Source organism: Miniopterus schreibersii (genome assembly GCF_964146895.1).
Source record: "Miniopterus schreibersii genome assembly, chromosome: 13".
Lineage (NCBI taxonomy): Eukaryota > Metazoa > Chordata > Mammalia > Chiroptera > Miniopteridae > Miniopterus > Miniopterus schreibersii.
The window spans coordinates 49141851-49166483 of NC_138113.1; the positions used below are offsets into that span (position 1 = coordinate 49141851).

A 24633-nucleotide genomic window follows, 5' to 3' on the forward strand; every position below is an offset into this window, starting at 1 on the left:
GAGTATTGGCCTGAGGACTGAAGGGTCCTGGGTCTGATTCCGGTCAAGGGCATGCACCTCAGTTGCAGGCCCCCAGGCTCCCTGAGGGAGGCAACCAATCAGTGTGTCTCACATCGATGTTTCTCTCTCTCCTTTCCACTCTCTCTGAAAAGCAATGGGAAAACATCCTCAGGTGAGGATTAAAAAGAAAAAAAAGTTACCCCAAGATAGAGCTCCCTGTGACAGAAGGGCTCTTCATGGATACTTGGTAGGGGGGAGTTATGAATTAGACAAGTAGGACCAGAAGTCTTTAAAAGTCCCTTCCAGTTCTAAAGCTACGTGTTATGCTCCCACCACAACAGTTCTTAAAATAGGCTAAGCAAGAGATGAGATTTCAAGTGCTGATTCTGTGCTGCTGAATGACATTAGAAGCAGGCACTTAATCTTCACTTCCCTTACATACACAAGTGATTTCACAACTCTCAGCAAAAACAGTGCTGTAAAAATAATGTTTATTGGTTAAAAAGAATACAGTCTTGGAAAAGTACCTTTCTTCCAGGATTTTAAAATAATTTTCATACTTCACTTTATTCATCCACATAGCAGATACATTGAAATGAGAAAACAGAAGACTATATGGCTTTTTATACATTTAACACCACAGCATGGCCAGTGCAACCAGTCTGTCATTTTGGTGGCTCTGAAAAGGCAGAGAAGCCATTCACTCAGGTTTTCACTTTTAGCATCACTCCAATCACTGGGGAAATTTGGGGTGGGTGCCTAAGGCTTCTTTGCCATCTAATTCCTCAGGGACAGGACAGGAATTCAAGAAGGTAGCTTAAAATGTTTCAAATAATTTTCAACATTCCACGGTGATTCTCCTAAAAGGCTCAGAGGTAGGAAAATAATGTCCTTATTCCTCTTTCTATAGTAAAGGCTTCATTTCCATTTGTGAACCAGCTGGGAATCCACTACCCGACCATCCACAAATCCCACTGAACGCACAGCATGTTGGGTTTCCACTACACCAAAGGATTTCTTCCAGCTCTACAGGCTAATCTCTAGTTGGTGGTGCCCCTTAGGGTAGACTATGGAGATGGAATCTCTTTCAGAGGCTCCCCCATAGGGAGCATTTGTTATTGCCCACGCTGGTCCTTTCTAATGTCTGGCCAGGCTCCACAGGCTCCCATTTTCTCACTCAATACAAAAAGTTTTACATTCCTTTCTTGCTTTATGTTCATCAAAGATTTCCATGCTGGCCAACTGGCTGGAACTCAAGCTTTAGTGTTTGTTTTTCTGCATAGCCCAAGCCCCGTGCAAACCCCAGCTTCCTTCTATTTTATAACATCATCCACTTTGGCCCAGGAAACACAATACCTTAAAATCCAAGGCTTACCCTCAGTAAGTGAAGGAACACCTCATTTTGGATGGACATGAGATATGCCTATTAGGCTACCAGACTTTTTTTAGATAGCCAAGAATGTATCTAGTCAAGTGAATGTTCAGTTTGAAGCAGCCTGCTAGAAAGCTCCAGCTAGTCCAACACTGTTGCCACTGTACCACACAGCACAGGACAGTCCCCTTTAGGACATACCTAGAGCCTGTGGGAAATGCTCTGAACATTTTCCTTGATGGCAAAGCACCGATTTTTGAACACAGTTGAAAGATGTCTGGAGGCAAGTCTTGTGAATAAACTGGATAGTACCATCTTGGATCCCAGATGATGGGTGGCAATGAGCCTGTGCTAGGAAGCTGCCTACTGGTTGAGGGCCATCACCAGTGAAGCATTTCAGGCATACCTGGAGCAATGGCAGCCTCACTACCAGTTCTGTTCTGAAAGAAAATCTCTCATTTAAGTACCAGGCTTAGTGCTTTATATATCATATTGCATAATTAGCTAAGAATTAGGAAACTTTCTTGAATGGAAAATACTTTATATGCACTTGATTAGGCCAAAGTGCCTCAAGAAAAATTTTACACACAAAGGAGTTCCCATCAGTTTCTTACCTGAGTGTGGACTACATGACAAACAGAGAAAGACAATAGGTACACGCTTTCCTTCTCCCAAAAGAGGAATGGAGGCTAAAATTTCAGTTGCTATGCCCCCAACCTCCTCTTCTGGTCATGTTTCTAAATTCTATAACAAGTCCAGGAAGCAGGCCATCCAGCTGTGAGAAGTGGACCCCAAAGGTATTTCCAGACTGGGAAGTCTAAGAGTTCCAGTGAAATCCTATGTCCAAGTCAGAAGATCAGTTGAAGAGCTGGAAGACTAAAATGACTGGTCCTCTGAGCTGCAGGGAAACTGGGATGATGGCACAGCCTCCTTGATCCAGGAGGCTCTGGAGGGTAGTTAACATGTCAAAAGGCACTTTGAATCCAGCTGAATTAAAAAGGGCAGACTTTCTCCTATAAAAGCAGAACTGAGCCCAGGACTGGCAAGTTTAAGGTCTTTAATCTTGGGTCAGGAGCACTCTGGTCTCTTCACAAGCAGGCCCTTCTAACTTATCACTTCACTCACTTTCCCGGCATTCCTGTCACTGCAAGTTGTGGCTAGCTGCATTTTAAGAATGTAGTTTAATAATGCCCTCAGGTGTCCTTTAAGAGAAAAGCCGCTGAGATGGACTAGCCAGACTGATCTTGAGACCCTGATATGGAGAAACCCCTGGGGCAGGCGGACTTTGGTTTCAAGCAGTCTCAGCGCTCATGGACTCATGTAAACCCCATTTCAAGTCACTGAGGTTAGGTCAATCAATGTGCTGGAAAACCGAAGTGGCTTGGAACTGCAGTGTGCAGGATGCCTTGTAGCTTTCTCAGACCTGTAGCCTAACCCTGTATTAGGAAAAATGTCCACTTGGGTGAAAGCACTGATATTCTTGGGATTTTTATTCTAAAGATCTGTTGGGAGATTATATACTCTTAGGAGGCAGGAAAGGAGAAAGAATGGGGTAGGGGAAGAGCAGATGAGAGAGGTTCATTTCCTCTGGGGACTTTTTTTCTCTTTGCAATTACAGTCCAAACAGGCAATTATTGCTGTTGAATTTCTCTTTGTATGTACATTCAAAACTGTTAAATCACATTTGGAGAGGCAGTTTTAGCATGTTCTGATAATTCTCCTTTAGGGATGAGGTTGAAAGCTATAATTCTATAGTCCTAACCAAGGCAGGTTTTGCTGCAAGAAATCCTTGCAATTTAGTTTTGGCATTATTTTCCTAAGTCTCCTTATCTAGATAGTGTAAAGCAGTGGGGCATGACAGAAACTTGAAAAAGCATGGAAGGGGAGGGAGACATGCTTGCAAGTTGGCCTCAAAAATGAACATCTCTCACTGTGTTGGTATCAGGATTACTGGGAGAGCTTGTCAGAAAGGTAGATCCCCCACCCCCAGGACACCACACCTCCAAAGTCCTCAGCAGCTGGAGGAGCACAATTACACTTAGAAGGGACGGGGGCAGAACTGACAGACTTTGAGACAAAAAGATGAAGGAAAGGAAAGAACAAAGAAACAGCTGAAAATGAAAAAAAGATCTAGAGAAACATGAATGAACATGAGAAGCATGGTAGGAAGGAACCATAAAATAACATACATGGCTCATGGAGCTGGGTGGAGTAGCAGTGGCCAGGTATCCCAGGGCATATGATCTCAGTGAGAAAGTAGCACGCTGGCATAGGGATTCATAAACCTTGGCTCTCCCTGGAGTCTCTGCTTCTAGAACACCAAGCTAGCCAAACAAAATTCTCGAAAATTCCAAATTAGGCTGGTCAAATGGGCCAACATACAAGAAAGGATGGCTACAAGGGAGGTGGTCAGGCACAGTCCCTGTAACACCCTTTTCTAGCAGCTCTGGGTGTGTGTGTGTGTCAAGATCAGCCCAGACTAGTCCTGGCACCCCCAAATAAGGGGTGAGATCCCTGGGCAGTGACTCCAGCCTGGAGGGAATGCCTTCAGCCTGGTCAGTCTCGGCTCTGGCGCTTTGCAATCTCCTCCTTGATGCGCAACTTGAGGGCCTCTTGCATGGGTGGATCCAGAGGCGTCTGTGCTGATACCTCCTCACTCACCCTTCCTGGATCATCGTCCTACGTGGAGGAAGAGTCAGGAAGCTCAGGGCCTGGCCTCTTCCAGAAAGGCGACCTGCCCTGTCCCTAGACAACTCTCTTACAGAACTCCATTTGACTCATAACTTCAAGCCAGTGCCTGTCATTTCCCAGGTATCCCCTGTAACAGTGATTCTCAACTGAGGGCCCATGAGCCGTTTCTGTTGCCGGTTGAGGATCACTGTGTGACAGGAATTGTGCTCAAGAGCACTGCCCAGCAGTTTATGCTCCCATGTGGAGCAGACACTTCCCTCTGACCCTGATGAAAACAGCAGCTTGGGGGCTGGCAGTGATTTCTACCATTTCCTAGGACCTTCAGGCTGCAGCTGTTTCCACCGGGCGTACCTGATACACGATAACTGATGTGACCTCTCCGCTGTCCGCCTCATATTCTAAGCAGAAGAGCTGATGGCCAGAAGGCTCTGGCTCGGAGCCGCCACTACTGCTGCTTTCACGGGACTCTTCACAGTCTGGGTTGCTTGGGTGGGTACAGCCATCTGGAAGGATGAACCAGAATGAGAGGGAACAGGGAAAGCCTGCTGGAGGCCCTGACCACAGAGATAAAAGCCCCAATTTTTTAAAAGTGTGCTTGTATGTGAAATGTGGTGCCAGTTTTATTTACCAATGTATCCCTGCTCCAGGGTCAGCACAGCCCTGTCACACAGTAGGTATACTATGTATATTTGTCTAGTGAATAGGTTTGAAAGGTCGTAGAGAAATGCATAGAGCTCTGCCTGGGTTCAAATCCGAGCTCTGTCATTTACTAGCTCTGAGATTTTGGGCAAGGTACTTACTTAATCTCTCTGTGCCTGTTTTTCTGATTGCAAAACATAAATAATAGTTCCTGCCTTATGGGGTACTATGATAACTATATGACTTAATGTACAGAAGACCTAACAGCACTTCAAGTAACGCCCAACAAATCTGGAGTCATATGTTAACTGCTGTGATGTCTAGGTGTCAGGGAAGCTGGGGAAAAAAGGCCTTTTGATGGGTTTGGGCTTCATTCCACAACTATGTCCTGGTCGCCTATAGCTGTGCGGAGCCTTTTCTCTGTTAGATAGTGGGAAAACGAATATACAGTGTGATGGGGCAAACTGGCAGCCCACTTCTTGCTGGCTCCCAGGTATGTCCTGTACGAGTGACGTTTAACTGGGGGCCATACGCCCTCCCTGTTCTCCAGGAGGAAGCACTGAGCGGAGACTGGGGAGCGTCGCGGTGGAGGTCCAAGCAGGGAAGAGATGAACTGAGCCTTGGGGCATAAGTGGTGGGGTTTTTTCCATAGAGAGAAGGGGAGTGCGTTGAGGCCGAGGGCCCGGGGCCCGAAGAGAGCGCGAGCTTGGAGGCAGGCGGGGCGGGCGGCCTCACCTCGGCGTCGCGGCAGGTACACTTGCAGGTCGGGCTTGCGAGGCCTCGTCGGCGCGGGCGTGTGCCGCCTCCTCGCCTTCTCCTTGGCCGCCTGCTTCACCTTCTTGTCGTAGTCGTCCCTGAGAGGGGAGCCGAGCGGGAGTCAGGGACGGCCGGGCCGGGCCGGGGCTGGGGGAAGGGCGGCGGGGTGGGACGGTACCGGGCGAGCTGATTCCGCCGGATGTGGTGCACGAAGCCGTGGCTCATGTCCAGCCGCCCGCCAGGCTTGCAGCAAAGACCCGACCCTGGATCCGGCGCCGCTTCCATCGGGAGCCCTGGGCGCGGAGCCGCCGCCACCCCAACGGCCGCGCTCCCGCCGGAGAGCTCGGCGCCGCCCCTCGCTCGCCTTCCGGCCTCACACCCAGACCTTCCGCCCCGACGGGACCGCGGGGCCGAGCGGCACGGCGCGCGGAGTTCCCAGCGCGGGTGGCGGCGGAGCTCGTCTTTGTCACTCTACGTTGAGGCACGGGATTTTAGGCTTGCTGGGGACACGTCAGACAATTCAGCCCCCGTGACACCACTCGGCGTTCGGTGTGGCGCCTTCCGGTCCTTGCCCTGGGGATAGCGTGCGGTGAAACGCCGTCACCAGCTGCGTGACCTCGACTGACTACTGAACCCCGCTGTGCCTCGGTTTCCTCATTTGTAAATGGGGACCGGAGAGCATTTACCTCAAGAGAGTTGTGAGGAGGCGAGCGCTCTGGCCCCCCGCCCGCCTCGGCCCCGCGCCCCACCTCTGCGGTCGTCCGGCCGCGGCGCCCACCCGCCCGAAGTCTTAGCCGCCCCCAGCGGGAGGACCCAGGGCTGAGCTTGTCCCATACTCGAGTTCTCCTTAAAAAAACAGACCGGCTTAGGAATTCGTGATTAGAGGAAGGACACAGCGCAGCACCGCTGAGTAACCCAGTGCAACACCTCCCGGCGGAATTTCAAACTAAACGCCGCGGAGGCAGAGGGGCAGCCTCCGAAGGACACGGCCTGGGCGTCGTGTCTGTGAAACCAGAACACACCAACCAACCTGTGGGGACAGGGCAGGCGCTTTGGGGGCCGGTGGGTAGGTTCATTATTTTGATCGTGGTGATGGTTTTGATGGGAAACTCAATAAATTAAATTTTTTTTTTTTTTTTAATCTTTAGTTACGTAGTTAATAGGCTTGGTGATTAAATGCATGTAGAAAGCTATTGTCCCATGGCTGGAATGCATGACTGGACATGCCCTGACTTGAGGAGACCAGCAAGCAGTCCCACCTTCGTGCCGCAGGAGGACGGCGAGCGACCCGGAGGGTAGCTGAGCAGCTGGGCTCCAGGGAGAGAAGGCCGGCGCCCAGGATGCAGATAAAGAATCACGAGTCAGGAGATGAAAGGATGCTCGAAACTCACCGACTGCAGATTTTATCTGATGAACCTTTTCCCCTGAATTCCAAACGCCTTAACTGCTTTCACCTGAATTCCAAACCCTTTGGCTACCCTTTCCGTCTCCTTATAAAAAGGGGTTGGCTTGAGATGAGACGTTAAGAGGGTCTTTTTCGGGTACATAACCCACCTTCTCATTCTCAGATCGCTGGGCATCTGAATAAAGCGCCCAGAAAGTTTCAACCCTTGTCTCTACTTATTACTGGTTCTGGGAGTGACAGGCAGCAGGAAACTTGTCCAGTTTCAGTTTCGGCGTGTGTACCTCCACCCGGCAGTTCCGAGACAATTGCATCGCCTTAAATATGCGGTTTATTGTATGTCAACACACTGCAGGAGAACTGTACGAAGAATGTAGTTCCGAGTCGTGAAATCACGGGTCCTGAAGCCTCAGCTTTATTAGCGTCACTGTGAGTCCCCTCTGTTCCACGTTTGCATTTTCGTGTGATAAGAATAACCTTCTCAATGTGGAATTAGACTCGGGGTTGCTGCAGACAGGGGATGATGTGGGGATGATTGAGGGATGTTGCCTAGTTCTGTGCAGGGGCGTCGGTCTCCGAAGCGTGGAGACCGTGGAGACGACCCCCCAATTTTTGGTTCGGGGCCCAAAGTATCTTGAAGAAATCTGGAACTCAACGACGGCTTCTTTTATCCAGAAATTCCACAGCCAGTAAAAAAGTTCCAGCCTCTTTAAGCTGGAAATTTCGGGTATGGTGGCAGTAGGCCCGCGGACCGTTCTCACCTGCGCACGCAGCCGCCAAAAGGCCGCAAGGAGGCGCAGGACTGCCTAGTTTTCTGTGGCTTGATTTGTCCCCATCGGCGACTCGTAGAGAGCTTTGGGCTGGAAACAGCGCTGCTCCTGATTGGCCGTTTGTCGCGCGCTCCGGAGTGGCCGCTGCGCAGGGGGACGCTACCGGCTGTGGCCATGTCCGGCCGGTCCAAGCGGGAGTCGCGTAGTTCCACCCGCGGGAAGCGGGAATCCGAGTCCCGGGTCAGCTCGGGTCGCGTCAAGCGGGAGCGAGATCGGGAGCGGGAGCCCGAAGCGCCGATCTCCCGGGGCAGCCCGGTGCGCGTGAAGCGGGAGGTCGAGCCGGCGAGCGCGCGCGAGGCCCCGGCGCCCGTCCTGCCGGCCGTGCGGGTGAAGCGGGAGCGCGAGGCGGACGAAGACTCCGAACCGGAACGGGAGGTGCGAGGTGCGCGGGGCCGGCCTGGGCTCGGGCTCTCCTCTTCCCCTTCCCAGCCTTTCCTCCCCGGGGGCATCACACTTCACCGGTGTCCGTGCTAATCCAGTTTTTACAAAACATCTGAGAATGGAGTGTTGCCGTAATTTCCGGAATTAGACTATTCAGACTTGAGCGGGTGAACGCTGGGCACCGACACCGGTTATCGCGGGCTGTAGAAACCCAGAGATCTGGATTCTCATCCTGACTCTGAGACTGAGCCGCTGTCGTTTGGGAAAGCGGGTTGCCCGTGTTTGCCCCTCTCCTCTGTAAGTTGGTGGCAATAGTCCTGGAACTCGTGGCCTTTGAGAGTCTAACAACTGCCGGTGTCCCCCCCCCCCCCCCCCAGTGACTGCACCCCTTTTCTCTGCAGTCATTCTGCTTCTCAACTTGTTGATATCTTACCAATCATGAAATAGGTTTCCAGCAGTTCTGAAACTTTAACTTTTCCTGTTTACCTCCATTACATCTTTTACTTCTCTGAACTTGGAACTCTTGATTTGAACATGTTCCTGTATGCTTGTTTTCTGCCCAGTTAGTAGGACCCTATTGAGGAAGCAGGTGAACGGTGTTACTAGGCTACGTGCTAGGGGCAGGGTTTGGGGGAGGCCTTCCACAGTCCAAGACTTCATAATTCTGCATCTGGTCCTTGTTATCTGTGTATGATTATACTCTTTTTTTTTTTTTTTTAATTATTGATTTGAGAGAAAGAAGTACTGATTTGTTGTTCCACTTATTTATGCATTCATTGGTTGACTCTTGTTTGTGCACTGACTGGGGATTGAACCCGCAACCTTGGCATATTGGGCTGATGCTCTAACCAACTGAGCTACCTGGCCAGGGCTTTAGATGATTAAATTCTTATATTGACTATTACATTTCTTGCTCAGGGTCCTGTGCTTGACATATTTTTGCATTCCACACAGGGTCCAGAACAGCCCCTTGCTCATAGAAAGTATGATAGTCTTTGAATAATCTAGTTAATAATTTCAAGGTGTTCTCTAATTTCCTTCTCTTAAATACTGTCAGCCTCAGGTTTCCCCCTTTTTTTGGAACAGAAATTGTTTCTTAGATATTTTGCTTAGTTGTAATATGGAGATTGTTTTCTCTGCGACACTAAGATCCCAGTTGCTGTCACTGTCTTTTTTTTTCACATCCTTTTATTTTTATCATGAAATAGATCACAGGTACTAAGATGGACAGTGTAATGCAGAAGTACATTATAAAGAAGAGTGTGGATGTACACTTTTTTTTTTTTATTGATTTCTGAGAGAGACGAAGGGAGAGAGAGAGATGTCAATAGGTTGTTTTCCGTACGTGCCCTGACTGAGGACTGAATTGGAAACCTAGGTATGTGCTCTGACCCGGAATCGAACCCTCAGCCTGTTGGTATATGGGATAACAACTCTAAGCCACCTGACCAGGACTGAATGTACACTCTTTTTTTTGTTGTTGTACAGTCTTAAATCTACCTCTTATCAAGAATTATGAAGGGTCTAGGATTTTACAATTGCTGTACTAACTTGCAAACTTCCAAGTTAGCCTGTCACAGTTTCATGGATGCCGAAGGAAGACAGGACTATAGGGCCCCAAACAATTTATTACAGTAGTAACAGTAGCCAGAATGTAGCATTGGTGTAATTTCCCCAGTCACTTCCTACAGTGCAACTGGAAGGGAATCCATTGGGCCCAGTGGGTGTCCCTGCAGAAGAGGAACTCTGAGTTTAGAGAGCCCGAATGTTTTCTAATGGACTGTGGGATTTCCCCTTTGTAGAGAGATACTATCTCTGTCTTCCAAGGTTGTTCACTATACGAACATCTTTGACAAAATAGTTTGAAGGCATTTAGTGGCTCTGGTCACAGTATGTGCAGAAACAGAAGACCCCATGGAGAATTGTTTCCTAACACTGTTTAGCTTAAGAAGTGGAACATAACCAGAACCTTAGAAGCTCCCATAGGCCCCTTCCCAGTTGTCTGCCTTCTTTGCTTAGGTAATCACTTCTGTTTTTACTAGTTATAGTTTTCCCTTGTATATATGTCCTTAAGCAGTACTGTGGTTTATTTTGTATTTGATATAAATGGAATCATTCTGTATATAGTGTTCTGATTTGCCTTTTATTTTTGCTATCAATATATATAATATTTTTATTGATTTTTTTTTTGAGAGAGAGAAACATCAATGTGAGAGTGGAACATTTGCCTCCTGCACACCCCCTACCAGGGATCGAGCCTGCAACCTGGGTGTGTGTCCTGACTGGGAATCGAACTGGCAACCTTTTTTGGTGCATGAGAGGACGCCCAACTAACTGAGCCACACCGGTCAGAGCACTAGCCATATTTTTGAGGTTCATCCAGATAGGTGTTCATGGCTACATAGTGTTCCATTGATGTACCAAAATAGATTCTTCCATTTTATTTGTTGTAGACATTTGGGTTGCTTCCAGTTTGGGCTCTTTCAAATATTGCTGCTATAAATATTTTTTAGTAAAGTACTCCTGGTACGTGTATGCAAAAATTCCTCTGCAATATATAAATAGAAGAGAGATTGCTGGGTCAGAGGGTCTGATATTTTCAGCCTTGATCTTGCTGTATTATTCCAAGAGGTTGGAACAGTTCTCACTCCCACCAGCGGTGTGTGAGCAGCCTCATGCTCCTCATGTTCGCCAGCATTTGGAATTTTCTGATTTTACTTTTTCCTCTGGTAGGTGTGAAGTGGTGTATTGTCGTGTGAAGAGATTGATGTTTTCTTGATTGTTGATGAGGCTGAGCATCTTTTCATGTGTTTGTGGGCTGTATCCCTCATTTCCTATTGGGTCGTCTGTTTTTTTATTGCTTCACCAGATTTCTCTATGTAACTGCCAACAAATCCTTTGTTGGTTAGATGTGTTTCAAATATATTCCCTCGGTTTGAGGCCTGTTTCATTAGTGGGCTTTTTTGGTGTTGCCAGGCCAAATGTATAGGAGCTCACCTGATTAGTTTTTCCCATTTGTTTCTTTGTTTTGCTTGTATTTGACCCCGAGTACTGGTTTTCAGTTTTCACAGCCTGTGATGATTTTCCTTTCAGCAAAGAATGGCCGTGTGGATTCTGAGGACCGGAGGAGCCGCCACTGCCCGTACCTCGACACCATTAACAGGTTGGTGGGACAGGGATGCTGAGAGCAGCAACGCAGCAAAGGAATCTGTGCAGGAGGTTCTTTGGAATGCACACTGAACAACACAGTCCAAAATGTTAGCCCTTTTAACGCTTTCTGCCCAGAAAATTGTGCTTCTCGCCATGTTTATTAATCTTTGTTCTTCAATTTAAAGTATCAGAGGCATTTTTAGGGTGGGCATAGGCATTAAGAGCTTTTTAGCTCACTTTGAATTGGTGTGATGAAATAGTGGGATACATAGTGTCAATGACAATAGCAAATTTAAATATTTAGTGAACGCCATTATGTGCTGGGTACTGTTCTAGGCGCCCATGGCTTATATGTGGTTATTGAACCGTTCTCTGCAGGATGCTGTGTGACACTGTGGAACAAGAAGCCAGTGCTGCTTCACGGGTGCTGTCTAGACATCCATCCCTATTAATTGCTTTTGTTTTGTTTTGGTTCTCTTAGGAGTGTGCTGGACTTTGACTTTGAGAAGCTGTGTTCCATCTCCCTCTCACATATCAATGCGTATGCCTGTCTGGTGTGTGGCAAGTACTTTCAGGGTAAATAAATGTTTGCATTATAAACTTACTAAGTGTTCAGCACTAGCTGCAGGTCTGCTGCAGAGAGTTTTTTTTTTTTTTTAAAGAAACGAAGCCGCTGTTCTGGCCAGTTTGGCTCAGTTGTTAGAGCATTGGCCAGCAGACCGAAGGGACTCGGGTTCGTTTCCCAGTCAAGGGGATGTACCTTAGTTGCAGTTCGATCCTTTGCCCTTGTGAGGGCACGTGTGGTATTGATGTGTCTCTCACATCGATGTTTCTCTCTCCCTCTCTCTCTCTCTCTCTCTCTCTCTCTCTCTCTCTCTCTGTCCCGCCCCCCTTGTCCCTCTGTCCCTCTCTCCCCCTCCTCTCTCCCTTCCACTCTCTCTAAAAATCAATGGAAAAAATATCATCAGGTGAGGATTAAAAAAAAAAAGAATGAAACTGAGCTCTTGTTAGTCATGTCTAATAATCCTTACCTTTGTTCCCAGGAAATTGGAATACTCTTAGAAAATCAGTAGAAGGTTCTCCGATTGGTTAGAACTCAAATATGTATGAAAGAGGGAAAGAACTAGTCATGTGAAAGACTATGTAGGAGATCTCAAAGACTCTGGATTTTTGAATCTCTGGTGTTTTCTATACTTAGTCTTTTTCTGAGAATCCTTTGGCTCTAAGGATTTTTTCATTCTGTTCTTTTCTGGAAATTATTATTTCAGTTCATTCAGAACAAATAAATGCTATGTACGTAATACAGTGCAGGATTCAAAAGAAATATAAACTACATTCCTTGTTCTTAGAAGGATCTTTCAGTCAAGGTTAACACAAAAACATTTAGCAAACTCCATTATAAAACTGTAAAGATTACTGCTAGACTGTGTGGCATGGAGTGTAAATAAGGAGAATGGGAGTTGAAATATACAAAGATCATTATTAGCTGGAGTGTTTGTGTTGAGTTCATGGAGGCGGTGGAGGTGGGGCTTAAACTGGCAGGATCTAAAGGTTTTCAATGAGTTAAGGGAGAGAGATTCTATAAATAAGTGCCAACAATGAACAAAGGCATGTTAGGTGCAGGATTGTCCTGAATGTAGGCAGTTGGAAAGTCAGGACTGAGTGATGGTGGACTGTCACAGGATATGTATATGTGCATATTTATGTATATATGTGTGTATGTTATATGTTAATATATACATAGATGTTCCTAATTTTTGTTAATATATGAAAATAATTCATGTATGTATATATACATGCACACATATGTATTTCATATTTGTACATATGAAAGTAGTTTCCCCAACTAATACCTTATGCCAGCTAAAGTAACTATGCTCTTCTTTTTTGCTAATTTTTTTTTTTATTATTAATATATCTTTATTGATTTCAGAGAGGAAGGGAGAGGGAGAGAGAGAGAGAGAAACATCAGTGATGCATGCCTCCGACTGGGGATTGAGCCTGCAACCCAGCATGTGCCCTGACCAGGAATTGAACCTTGATCTCCTGGATCCTAGGTCAATGCTCAACCACTGAGCCACACCTGTCCGGGCTTTTGCTGACATTTGTGATGAGAGAAGTTCATGTGGGAGATTAATTTCATAGATGGCATAGTATTTTTTGCTAATATTAACATGATCCAGTATAAAACAATGAAAGGAAACTAAAAAATTTGATCTTTGCCTTTCTGGAATATGCCCTTTTCTCTACAGCCTTTCATCCTTCCTTACAGGCCGGGGTTTGAAGTCTCATGCCTACATTCATAGTGTGCAGTTTAGCCACCATGTCTTCCTCAACCTCCACACCCTCAAGTTTTACTGCCTTCCTGACAACTATGAGATCATTGATTCCTCGCTGGAGGATATTACGGTGCGTGTCCTAGAGGGCTGGTTTGGAACCAGTTCTTCTGAGAGCCGTCCCAGGGATTCTGGGATCCGCCCACCCAGGGAAGACTCTCAGTCTGTTGGTCTTGAAGAGGTTTCTTTCCCTTTGGGAGAACCAGGGAAACCAAGTAAGGAGGTCAGGATTCATAATTACGGCCTATGGTCTGCAACCTGGCCATCATTTCTGCTTTTAATGTTGAGGGTTGGGACTGAAAAATACGGCTACTTAATAATTGGGGCGAAAGCATTTTTATGAAATCAGTTATCTTTCCACACTTGGAATAAGGATGTGCACTGGGCTGGCATAGGGCGGTGCATACCAAGCTGCATTCCTGCTCTGAGCTACTTTTGACATTCTGTGGCCAGAATGGCCAACTTGCCCCACCTCTGGGCTCCTGTTTATGCCCCGTGCCAAGAGTCACTGTACTCAAGTGGAAAGCATGGCTAGTCCCCTTGGGCTTTGATTAGTGTTGGAACTTTTGATGATTATTTTCCTCTTCAGAAAGTGGCTGCATGTTCATTGTGCTGAATGCTCTGTTTTCAAGGAAAGCTTGGTGTTCAGAGTGTTTGAAATGCTATTTATGCTACTTTTATAACTTTTATAGACATATTAATAGTTGAAGTTAAAGTGGTTATGGACAGTATTTACAGAGGGAGAAACTGAAATAAATTCAAGGTTTCAAAGAGACTCTATGGCGACCTCTGTCCAACTTGTGACATGACACATGTAGTACTAGGCCGGGAAGGACCTGATCCTGCCCCTCCAAACCCCAGGAGTCATGCGGTCTCAGTCTTGCACATTGGGGTGGAGGTGCTCCTGCTTTGTACCAGGTCTGTGTGCTGGCTCTGACCCCTGCTGCCTGCAGAGACTTGAGTGTCCTGCAGCTTCTCTCAGTGATTAGTCATGGGATTGGCTGAACCTGAGGTTTGAGGAGAAACCTGAGATTCAGTAATTTTGGGTTAAACACAGAGATCCCCTTCTAGATTAGTAATGTGGAGAGGGCCTATTCATTGTTATCTCAGTCTTTATACCTATTTTTGGGAGCTCTGTGTGTGTGTGTGGTGAGACGTTCCTGACCAAAGGGTTTTTTGTTTTTGGCAGAAATTGCTGTTCCATATATACCTTGTCAACTCTGTAGACAACCCTAAACAACAAACTTTTCTTTTGCTTTGCAGTATGTGTTGAAGCCCACTTTCACAAAGCAACAGATTGCAAACTTGGACAAGCAAGCCAAATTGTCCCGGGCATATGATGGTACCACTTACCTGCCAGGTATCGTGGGCCTGAATAACATAAAGGCCAACGACTATGCCAACGCTGTCCTTCAGGTAGGATCAAGAAAGGAATAGTTCTTTTTCTCAGTGGTTAGAGTGTCTGCCCGTGGCATGTATGTCATGCAGGCTTGATCCCCAGCCCTGGTCGGGGCAAGTGTGAGAGGCAGCCAGTCTGTCCCCCAGCTCCACTCTCTGAAAAGCAATGGAAAAAATATTCTCTGGTGAGGACCAAAAAAAAAGGAATAGTGAGGGAGAGACGTGGCAGGGGAATACTGTGGAGGTCAGCCAAGCAGTGACTACCTCTGATAGAATGCAGTCAGACGGTCCCTGGACCCCAAGTCTTACAGAGGACTCTACTTGAGTATTTGTTTACTGCCAAATGGTGAGGCCTTTTCTGGCCTCTGGAGCTGCCAGGGAATGAGAGAGAGAATCTGCTTGTGGCCTGGCAATACCCAATAGGAAATGCACATGCTAGTGATGCATTTTAAAAAAAATATGTTTGCAGACACAGCTCTATTAGAAGAACTTTAGTTGGAAGAGCTTGGCTCACTGGGGCCTTGTAAAACAACTTTGGATTAATCAGAGTGTTTGACTTCCAGGCTCTGTCTAATGTTCCTCCTCTTCGGAACTACTTCCTGGAAGAAGACAATTATAAGAACATCAAACGTCCTCCAGGAGATATCATGTTCTTGTTGGTCCAGCGTTTTGGAGAGCTGATGAGAAAGCTCTGGAACCCTCGAAATTTCAAGGCACATGTCTCTCCCCATGAGATGCTTCAGGCTGTTGTCCTTTGCAGCAAGAAGACTTTTCAAATCACCAAGCAAGGTAAGGAGAACTCATTCATATTTTTTGACTTTAGGGCAGCAAAACTAGTTTGATGAACAAATTCGACTTTGCATTGAACCTTAGAGTAAGTAGCTAGAGTAAGTGTCCAATGGATAATGTGGTTAGTTTCCACACTCTTTCATCAACCTGCCCTGATTAGATTCCCAAGAGATTTCAGGTGGCTAGAAAGTCTGTCTAACTTGGTAAACTAACATGTTTGGCTCAGGTGAAGACCAGGAAGCTGGGAAATGACACCAACCCTTATTAAGCACCTGCCACCTTTGCTACTCATTTTGTCATGTTGGGGAATAGAATATTTTGATGAACTATTTTGACTGTTTTCATCCCTCCAAACCCAATTAATTATTGCCACGTGAGTAAAGTGGACACTTCGTCGCTCTTTGTACCTGAATCTCCTGTAGTATCTTCTAGCATCCATGTCAGTTTATACACCATTCATTCATGGTGCTAATGGGTTTTAGAGCTGCAGGGATAAGAAACACAATTTCCTTCTTCCAGGACAGTTATGTAAAAAAGTGATTACAGGGTATTAAGTACTGTGATAGAGGAAGCAAAGTATGCTGTGTGGGAGGGAGCATGGAACAAGGACCCCATTGGAACATGTTCGAGGTGGGCTGGGCACCAGAGTGGAGGAAGAGACAGACACCTGAGTTTTAGGTAGAGGGGGAGACAGGTCAGGGGCATTCCAGGTAGAGAGGACACTGTGGACAGATGCATGGAGGCGCCTGGCCAAGCCAGAGGACTGCAGTTAGCTGGACCCTTGGATTCCAGGGAAGAAGGCTGAAAGCTGAGTGGAGGCTGGGAGGGAGGGACCACATTGTGATTGCCAGGTTTATATGCCACTATAAGGAGCTTGGGTTATATCCTGACAATAACAGGGAGTCAGTGAAGGCTGTTAAGCAAAGATATGACATCAGATACATGTTTAAAAACATTTTGGCTGAGTGACTTAGAGGGGAAGTTCAATAATGGCTTTTGGTGGGTAATGAGATACATGTTTGGAGTAGAGATGATAATTGAAGGTCCTGGTTAGATCAGAGAGCCTCTGGAGAGAGTTAAGATCAGAAGACTTAAGGGTTTGACCTTGAGCATTTAATGTCCAGATAGAGGAGGATGTCCAGGGGACAGGATGGCGTGGCCCAAGAGGAAGGAAGAAAGCAGGCACATGGAGTCAGGCCAGCCAGTGCGTGGTTTGGGTTATCATACTGCCTCCCAGCTTCAACATGTCTCTCCCTTCTTTTCCAGGGGATGGAGTAGACTTTTTGTCCTGGTTTCTGAATGCTCTGCACTCAGCTCTGGGGGGCACAAAGAAGAAAAAGAAGAGTAAGTCATGTCATTTTGTAAAAGGGAGCTCTTTTTTGTTTGCTTCCTTTTAAGAACACTTTGCAACATCCCATCCTTTTGTAATGAGCTGTTTAATCTTTTTGTGTTGGGGTGTTATCTATGGACACGGGCTGTATTTTTCTTTATCAGAATATAGTTATAGCCACTAGAATTTTTAATAAATGGAAATGGATGTAATTGTGCTCTAGAAATCCTGGCCCTGAGGGGCTGGGCAGTGCATTGTAGATTACTAAAGCTAATTCGAGGAGGACTCTGTGGGTGTTTTGCCTGGCTTGTAAGTTGACTCATAATGCAGACTGAAAGCTAGTTCCTTGTCCTGAGCCTTTACTTGGAGAAATGAGGCTGCCTTCCATTCAGATTTTCAGACTTTAAGTTCCTGTGCTCCTTAGCATCCATGTTGGCTTAGCAATAGCTAGACATTTTTTATGAATGCCAGTTAGCTCAGAGACTGCTGAGCTAGGTGAATAACTTTGGAGTCCTAATGCAGCTTTCTTCTTGTCTTTTTTCTGTGTTCTGGTGGTGTTGATGTTTCTTGATGTGGGATTGTGGCCTAGTGTTCCTCCTCCTGGATGGCCCTGCACCTCTACCAAGTGTCCTCAGCCTGCACACATCCTCTGAGTTCTCTGACTTGTGTCCTTAAGGATTGCAGAACCATGTTGTGCTTTCTTTCTTATTTCTTTGGTTCTGTTCTGTTCCATTCTTTAGTTTGTCATTTTCCTTTTATGTTCAACGCATGGTAATCATTATCTCCCTCTGCAGGCAGCCTGTGGTCATGGGAAGTTCCTTGAATGTGCAGTTGACCCTTGAACAACATGAGGGTTAGGAGCACCAAAACCCTGTGCTGTCGAAAATCTGCATATATACATATACACACACACACACACATATATATGTTTTTATTGATTTCAGAGAGGAAGGGAGAGGGAGAGGGAGAGAGAGAGAGAAATATCAGTGATGAGAGAGAGTCATTGATTGGCTGCCTCCTACATGCCCTCTGCTGGGGATCGAGCCTGCAACCTGGGCATGTGCCCTGACCAGGAATTGAACCGCCATCTCCTGGATCATAGGTTGATGCTCAACCACTGAACCACACTGGCCGGACAAATCTGAGTATATTTGATTCCTCAAAAACTTAACTGGTAATCACCTACTGTTGACTGGAAACCTTACCAATAACATAAACAGTCGATTAACACATATTTTGTATGTTATATATATTATATTCTGTATTCTTACAATAAAGTAAGTTAGAGAAAAGAAAATGTTTAGAAAATCATAAGGAAGAGAAAATACATTTACAGTACTGTACGTATTTATTGAAAAAATCTGCCTGTGTTGAAGGGTCAGCCATATCTTGTTTTGCTTGTGAATTTTTTTGTGATTCATAAATCTTCATACTCTGTAAATTATTCATTCATTTCAAATGCTCTTATGGGCCAGGACCTGTGCTAGAGGGTCAAAGGGCGTTTTGTGAAGAAGACAGGCATAAAATTATTTACACAAATAATTATAAAGGTACCATGGTGGCGTACATTGCAAAGATACTTCTGTGTTTAGTGACAGCTTTAGGTCTTATGCTGGAAGGCGTTGATTTGTTTCAGAAATTTAGAACTTAAAGGACTATATTTTGGAAATGCTTTCCAACCTGACAGAGTTAACATTTTGATTTCTGTTTGTACAGCTATTGTGACTGATGTTTTCCAGGGGTCCATGAGGATTTTCACTAAAAAGCTTCCTCATCCTGATCTGGTGAGTGGGTTGAACCCGAGTCTCAGACTGATTTATATTGCCTAAGGGGAGATAAGGTTGACAGAGATGCTCAGAGAACCAGTGTGGCCTCTTACCCCAGGAAGAGGTTCTACAGAACACCTGCCAAGTGGTAGTTCCTCAGGTTCCTAGTTCATTCGTAAGCTTAAGTCTGGGAGTTAGTGGTTGGAAAGGGCCTGTTGGTTTAAGTGGCCTGGCCTTTGGGTAGTGCTGGTGTGTTTTTTTCAGAAGCTCAGGTAAGCTTTCTAGATCACTTAAAAGCTTTTAAAATAGTCTAGTATTTAAGTAAAATCTCTGAAGATGGAAGCCTGTCCATTCTTGCATTCATCTAATCAAGATGAATTGGTGAAACTGCCCAGTCTGTTGACTTCATTTCAATATAAAAAGCAGCACAGTATAAATGTAACAGAAACCTTGCTTCTTTCTAACTGGTGGTCTCTTGCTGCTCACACTCCTTCCCTCCTTTTTCCCCATTCATTTTCAGCCAGCCGAAGAGAAAGAACAGCTGCTTCATAATGATGAGTACCAGGAGACCATGGTGGAGTCCACCTTTATGTACCTCACATTGGACCTGCCTACCGCGCCCCTCTACAAGGACGAGAAGGAGCAGCTTATCATCCCCCAGGTGCCGCTCTTCAACATCCTGGCCAAGTTCAACGGCATCACTGAGAAGGTAGCCCATTTGCAGACCTGCCCTGCTAATACCCCTTTCTCTCTCTTGACTTTTCAATTTTCTTTTTTACTTGGAAATTGCCACACATATGTAATGCAATTATTATGAAGTATATCGTCCTAGGTGAGCCTCCCAGACCCCGTTCTGTTTCTAGCTGATCTCCCCCAACTCTTAACTTGAGTTATAGTGCCCTCTCTTGTATTTCTCAAATGTCCCTTTAAACCTTCTGCCTCTGGTTAGTATGGAGGAAGGAGGGGTATGTGGGACAGTAGAAACTCACAAAGGTAGGAAAAATTCCCATCTTTAAAAAATAACATCAGTATTAAAGTGGAAAAAACCAACTAAAATATAAATAAGCAAATAATTTATTCTTACTGTATCAAGTTAAAAGTCTTTTTATCTACCAAGTTGTTTCTTGGTTTAATTTCTTTCTTCATCCTAGATAGGTTTAATCCTTTATTAGTGGAGACTATTTTGTTTTCAGATACTAAATACCAACAAAAAACTAGTTAAAGTAAAAGAGAAACATTATTGGAAGGCATCTCTTGGGATCTTAGGAAGAGTTGAACTGAGCAGGACTTGGGAATGACAGGAACTAGAGTGATGGGCTTCTCCAAAGTGGCTGCCATTAACCTGATCTCAGCTGCTCCACCTCGCAGCCCCTGCCACTCTGCTCCAGGTTCCTAGGAGGGAGTTGAAAGGCTCACTTGGATCAGGTGTCCTTTCTGGTTAAGGACCCTGTGAACAGGGATCTTTCCTTAAGAAAGGAGAATTGTGAGCTAGGTAACCACCCCAAGAAGTCTCTAAAACACACTTCCCCTGGCTTACATTACTGTTGCCATCCAACATCCAAGTCTTCAGGAACTGTTAGTAAGCATAATAAGCGAAACAAGCACTGGGCGACCATGTACAGGCGCAGCTGCCCAGGCTGCAGGTATATGTACGTACACACACACAGAAGCACAGAGATCGGTAATGATACCTAAAATGTCATTTCATTTTGGGAGGTGAAAGAGGCCTTAGGGCTCATGTAACTCAGTTTCCTTATTTTATTGGCTTTAAGTGACAGGACTGGGAATCTAAACTCAGATTTTTCATCTGACTTTTTCAACTATGCCACTTGATCCCTATTTATCATTGTTCAAACTTAATATTAAGATACCCATGGTCCCTCAGTATTGATTTAAATTTATTTTTACTATAATATTACTTAAATTTGTATAAACTTAAGTGTTGGTATAAGCTCCTCACACCTGCAACTTTTAAGCAAGTATAAAATTATAGCAAACTCACAAGCTGTATTCAAGCAAAACTTTGAAACCAATAAAAATGATTGACAGTGCTTTTATATAATGTGTTGTTTAGCTAAAACCAAATTGCTCCTTTCTATGTGAATGTGGTACTGATGTCCATGGTGAAATTCTCCCCACTACCCTATGTTTTCTCATTAATTCCTGAGAAACCATTGTAAGTTAGGCTGTAACATCATTTAGGTGTTTTTTTAAAATCGATTTCAGAGAGAGAGAGGGAGATAGAAACATTGATTTGTTGTTCCACTTATTTATGCATTCATTGGTTGATTCTTTTTTTAAATTTATTATTTTTTAAAAATATGTCTTTATTGATTTCAGAGAGGAAGGGAGAAGGAGAGAGCGAGCAGGAAACATCAGTGATGAGAGAGTCATTGATTGGCTGCCTCCCGCATGCCCTGTACTGGGGATTGAGCCTGCAATCAGGGCATTGTGCCCTGACCAGGAATGGAACCTCGAGCTCTTGGATCATAGTTCGATGCTCAACTGCTGAGCTATGCCGGCTGGGCTTTTTTTTTAAACAGGCTCTCTCTTTTTAAAAAAATATTTAAATTTTTTAATTAATCCTCACCCGATGATATGTTTTTATTGATTTTTAGTGAGAGAGAGAGATTGAGATCGATTGGTTGCCTCATATACATGTCCCGACGGGGGATTGAACCGGCAACCTTTTGGAGTGTGGGATGACTCTCCAACCAACTGAGCCACCTGGCCAGGGCTGTGCCTTCATTTTTATTAATCTCAAATTCTTTTCTAATTTCCCTTTTGATTTTTTTTTTCATTGGTTATTTAGGAGTGTGTTAATTTCCTCATGTTTGTGAATGTCCCAAATTTCTTTCTGTTGCTGATTTGTAATTTCATTTCATTGTGGTCAGAGAACATACTTTGTATTATTTGTCTTCTTTTAAATCTGTTGAGATTTATTTTGTAGGCTAGCGTATGGTCTGTCCTGGAGAATGTTCCACATGTACCTCAGAAGAATATGCATTTTGCTGTAGCCGTTGGAGTGTTTTATATATATCTGTTAGGTTTTGTTGGTTGTAATGTTGTTCAAATCTATTTCTTTGTTGATTTTCTGCCTAGTTGTTCTGTCCACTGTTAAAAGTGGGGAAAATTCCTACTAAAGAGGAATTTTATATTTTCCTCTCATTTTTGTCAGTTTTTGCTTTATGTATTTTGTTGTTGCTTTTTTCATTCCTGTTCTATCACCCTCTCCCCTTTGACGACTACCAACTTGTTCTCCGTATCTGTTTGTACTGTGTTTTGTTTATTCATTTGTTTTATTTCATTTTTAGGGTCCACGTATAAGTGAAATCATACAGTATTTGACTTTCTCTGTCTGACTTATTTCACTTAACATAATAACCTGTAGGTTTATCCATATTGTTGCAGATGGTAAGATTTCATTTTTGTTTATTGCTGAATAATATCACATCATCTTCATTCATTCTTCTGTTGATGGACATCTAATTGCTTTCTTATCTTGGCTATTACTGGTAATGCTATAGTGAACATAGGGGTACGTATATCTTTTTGAATTAGTGTTTTTGTTTTCTTCAGACAATTACCCAGAAGTGGAATGTTGGGTCAGTGGCAGCTCTATTTTTAATTTTTTGTGGATTCTCTGTACTGTTTTCCAGAGTGGCTGTACTAATATACAATTCTACCCAACAGCATACATCCTCACCTTTTTCCTACATCCTCACTAGCACTTGTTGTTTGTTGATTTATTGATCATATCCATTCTGACAGGTGTGTAGTGATAGCTCATTGTGGTTTTAATTTGCATTTCTCTGATGGTTAGTAACATTGAGCATCTTTTCACGTGTCTGTTGGCCACCTGTATGTCCTCTTTGGAGAAGTGTATGCAGGTCTTCTGCTCACTTTTTAATTGGATGGAGTTTGTTGTTGTTGTTGTTGTTTTGGTGTCAAATTGTATGAGTTCCTTATATATTTTGGATAGTAACCCAAAATATATATCAGGTGCATCATTTGCGAATATCTTCTCCCATTCAGTAGAATGGTTTCCTTCACTGCGCAAAACTTTTTAGTTTGATGCAGTTACGTTTGCTTATTTTTTCTTTTGTTTCCCTTGCCCTAGGAGACATATCCAAAAAGATATTGCTAAGAGTGTTGTCAAAGAGTCTGTTGCCTGTGTTTCGTTATGTTTCATGTTGTCCCACAGCTCTCTTAAACTGTCCTCCTGTTTTTTGTTTTTTCTTTTTGGTTCTCTGATTTAGTGACATTTTCTGCCCTGTCTTCTAATTTGCTGACCTGATCCTCAGCTTCGTATAATCTGCTATTTATTCTTTCCAGTGCATTTTTTATTTCTTCTGTGTCATTCTTAATTTCCTTTATATCTTTTCTCATGCTGTTGAGCATCCTTATGATCAGCATTCTGAACTCTGTATCTGACAGACTGCTTATCTCCATTTCATTTATCTCTTCTCCTGGAGACTTCTCTTGTTCTTTCAATTAGGGCTTGTATTTTTATCTCCCCATTTTGGCTACCTGTTTGGGGTTGTTTCTATGTATTAGGTAGATTTTCTAGGACTCCCAGTCTTTTGGATGGTCTATGGTGCAGACCAATGTCAGATGTTGTTTGTGACTGGCCTCGAGAACCCTGTTTGAAGCTTTCCACAATCCACAGTTTGTGGCTCCCTCTGCTGAAGCTGGGCGCATTTGGAAAGGACCAAGATTCACACCAACGTCTGCTTTTCCAAGCCCCAGGTCCAGGAGCAGATTGGGCAAAGACTTAAAGTACCCAGAGGCTGATTGTTATTCTTAGTCCCTTTATAAGCCTCAGGCTGTAGACCACTGCAAGGCGTAAATCCATAGGGTGGGTTGAGAGGTTCTTTGGGTGGGGCGATTGTTTCCCCAGCCAGGCAAAAGTTGCCTGAATAGTTAATTAATGTCTGCCAGAGAAAGATATCTTCTGCAGTCTGGGGGAATGACTCAGCATAGGAGTCCAAACGGGTGCCGTCTGAGCTCTATCTCCAGAGCCCACAACCCTGGATCCTCCTCACACCACTCTAATCCACTCTGCCCTCTCTCTGCCAGAGCCCAAGGTGAGTGGCTGCACATGAAACTTGTCTGTTGGTCCTTTAAGAGGGTGCCTGCATTTCCAGTCATCTCTCCCTGGCAGACAGAAACCCCACTGCTTTTCACAGCCAGATGTTATGTGGGAACCTTTCTCAGTTCTGGTGCTCTGGGCTGGGGAGCCCAGCTTAGGGTTTAGATGCCAGAGTTCTCAGTGGGAACCCCCCACAGCTGAGATATTCCTTCAAAACTTCAGCTGCTGCCTATGGGAGCCTGGCCAGCCCTCTTGAGCCTCCACACTTCCTACCAGTCTCTATGCAGTCTCCACTTTTTGTCCTTGGTTATGAGGTTGCTCTCCAGCTCGTCTTCAGTTGATTACTCAGGATGATTTTTCTGTATTTTAGTTGTAATTCCATTTTGGTCCTGGGAGAGTGTCAGTGTAGCTTCCACTTAATCTGCCTCCATCTTTAGATTCCATCTTGGAATCTAAAGTAATTATTGATAATTATATACTTATTGTCATTTCGTTCATTGTTTTTATAGTTCCCTTCTGTTCCTTTCTTTTATTGATCTCTTGTGGTTTGTTGGTTTTCTTTAGTGTTTTGTTTGGGTTCCTTTTTCTTTATTATTTGTGTATTTTTTGTAGGTTGTAAGTTTGTGGTTACTATGAGGTTTATGTATATCATTCTATGTCTTAGTCTGTTTTAAACTGATAAGCATTTAAGTTTGAATATA

The 24633-nt window shown here is 44.6% G+C and overlaps 2 protein-coding genes across 5 annotated transcripts in view; one reads left to right on the forward strand and one right to left on the reverse strand.

Annotated features, from left to right (window-relative positions):
- Nucleotides 1-474: 474 nt before the first annotated feature.
- On the reverse strand, nt 475-6609 carry LOC308566599 (UPF0561 protein C2orf68 homolog). The gene is made up of 4 exons (XM_081157063.1): nt 5637-6609; nt 5438-5556; nt 4415-4566; nt 475-4051 (listed from the first exon to the last, which is right to left on the reverse strand). Exons 1-4 carry the CDS (start codon nt 5741-5743, stop codon nt 3929-3931), a joined length of 501 nt encoding a protein of 166 aa, XP_081013189.1. The 5' UTR covers nt 5744-6609; the 3' UTR covers nt 475-3928.
- Nucleotides 6610-7121: 512 nt separating this feature from the next.
- Nucleotides 7122-24633, forward strand: part of USP39 (ubiquitin specific peptidase 39) — a 29872-nt gene continuing 12360 nt past the window's right edge. Inside the window, exons 1-9 of one of the 4 annotated variants that reach the window (XM_081157061.1) lie at nt 7122-7289; nt 11165-11234; nt 11703-11797; nt 13494-13630; nt 14821-14973; nt 15519-15744; nt 17011-17088; nt 18791-18858; nt 19361-19549. In XM_081157061.1, coding sequence (XP_081013187.1) covers nt 15603-15744; nt 17011-17088; nt 18791-18858; nt 19361-19549 — 477 coding nt within the window. In that variant the 5' untranslated portion in view covers nt 7122-7289; nt 11165-11234; nt 11703-11797; ... (1 more) ...; nt 14821-14973; nt 15519-15602. Of the gene's footprint in view, nt 7290-7695; nt 8073-11164; nt 11235-11702; nt 11798-13493; nt 13631-14820; nt 14974-15518; nt 15745-17010; nt 17089-18790; nt 18859-19360; nt 19550-24633 lie in introns of those variants that run through there. The other 3 variants (XM_081157059.1, XM_081157060.1, XM_081157062.1) reach the window with 3 other exon arrangements.